Source organism: Numida meleagris, unplaced genomic scaffold (assembly GCF_002078875.1).
Source record: "Numida meleagris isolate 19003 breed g44 Domestic line unplaced genomic scaffold, NumMel1.0 unplaced_Scaffold728, whole genome shotgun sequence".
In the NCBI taxonomy this organism is placed as follows: domain Eukaryota; kingdom Metazoa; phylum Chordata; class Aves; order Galliformes; family Numididae; genus Numida; species Numida meleagris.
Window position 1 is genome coordinate 11238 of NW_018364943.1, and position 1845 is coordinate 13082.

Here is a 1845-nt window from a genome sequence, read left to right on the forward strand (position 1 = left end):
GGGCCAGACCCACAGATGTGGGGCCAGACCCACAGATTTAGGGTCAGAGCCACAGATGTGGGGTCAGAGCCCAAGATTTGGGGTCAGGGAGTTGGAGTCAGACCCACAGATGTGGGGCACACACACATGGGGGTCAGACCCACACGTGTGGGGCAGGGCCGTAGGATGTGGGGCCAGACCCACAGATCTGGGGTCAGACCCACAGATTTGGGGTCAGGGAGTTGGAGTCAGACCCACAGATTTGGGGCACACACACATGGGGGGGCACAGACACATGGGGGTCAGACCCACACGTGTGGGGCAGAGCCACAGATGCGGGGTCAGACCCACAGATTTGGGGTCAGACCCATGAATTTGGGGTCACACCCGTGAATTTGGGGTCAGGGCCTTGGGGTCAGACCCACAGATGTGGGGTCCGACCCCCTATAGGGCCAGCTATGGGGCCAGCTATGGGGCCGGCTATGGGGCCGGCTATGGGGCAGACCTTGTTTTGGGGTCAGCCCATGAGCTCATAGAAGGCAACAAAGAGCAGCCCCAGGTTGAGGAACCACCCCCTATATCCCCCCCTATGCATCCAGCACCACCACCCCCTATAGGACCAGCTATGGGGCCGGCTATGGGGCCGGCTATGGGGCAGACCTTGTTGCGGGGGCAGGCCAGGGGCTCGGAGAAGGCGACGAAGGGCAGGGCCAGGTTGAGGAAGGCGTTGCGGTACGAGGCCAGGCGCCGGTGACCCTGCACCACCTTGAAGAGCTCCAGGCACGCCAGCCCCACAACCGCCGCCGTGGTGGTGGCGATGGCCGGGATGATCTTCCCCGCGATCAGCTTGCTCTGTGGGGCGGGGTTGGGGGGGGGGTTGGGGGGCACGGAGTCCATAGGGGGCCCACGGGACCCATAGGAGCCCGTACAGAACCCAGAGAACCCATAGAAGCCATAGGGACCCCATAGAAACCAAAGGGACCCTGTAGAACCCATAGGGCATCATAGATCCCATAGAATCCATAGGGACCCCATAGAACCCACAGAACCCATAGGGACCCCATAGAACCCATAGGGACTCCATAGAACCCAGAGAAACCAAAGGGACCCCGTAGAACCCATAGGGCATCATAGATCCCATAGAATCCATAGGGACCCAATAGAACCCACAGAACCCATAGGGACCCCATAGAACCCATAGAACCCCATAAAGACCCCATAGGACCCCATATAGCCCCCATATAACCCCATATAACCCCATAAAGGCCCCATAGGACCCCATATAGCCCCCATATAACCCCATAAAGACCCCATAAAGGCCCCATATAACCCCATATAAACCCATATAACCCCGCAAAGCCCCCATATAACCCCATAGAACCCCATAAAGACCCCATAGAACCCCATAAAGACCCCACAGAACCCCACAAAGACCCCATAGGACCCCATATAACCCCATAAAGACCCCATAGAACTCTATAAAGACCCCATATAACCCCATACAGACCCCATATAACTCCACAAAGACCCCACAGGACCCCCTAAAGACCCCATTACGACCCCCTCCAACCCCATATAACCCCATCAAGACCCCATATAACCCCATATAACCCCATAAAGACCCCATATAACCCCATATAGCCCCCATATAACGCCATATAACCCCATAAAGACCCCATATAACCCCATAAAGACCCCATATAACCCCACAAAGCCCCCATATAACCCCATATAGCCCCCATATAACCCCAGAGAACCCCATAAAGACCCCATAGAACCCGTTAAGGACCCCATATAACCCGTTAAGGACCCCATATAACCCCATCAAGCCCCATATAACCCGTTAAGGACCCCATATAACCCCAT

At 56.4% G+C, this 1845-nt stretch overlaps 1 protein-coding gene across 1 annotated transcript; it reads right to left on the reverse strand.

Moving 5' to 3' along the window:
• Window positions 1-6: 6 nt before the first annotated feature.
• Window positions 7-891, reverse strand: LOC110391994 (ubiquitin-like modifier-activating enzyme 1). The gene has a single exon (XM_021383938.1). It carries the CDS (start codon window positions 874-876, stop codon window positions 472-474), a length of 405 nt encoding a protein of 134 aa, XP_021239613.1. The 5' UTR covers window positions 877-891; the 3' UTR covers window positions 7-471.
• Window positions 892-1845: the final 954 nt, after the last annotated feature.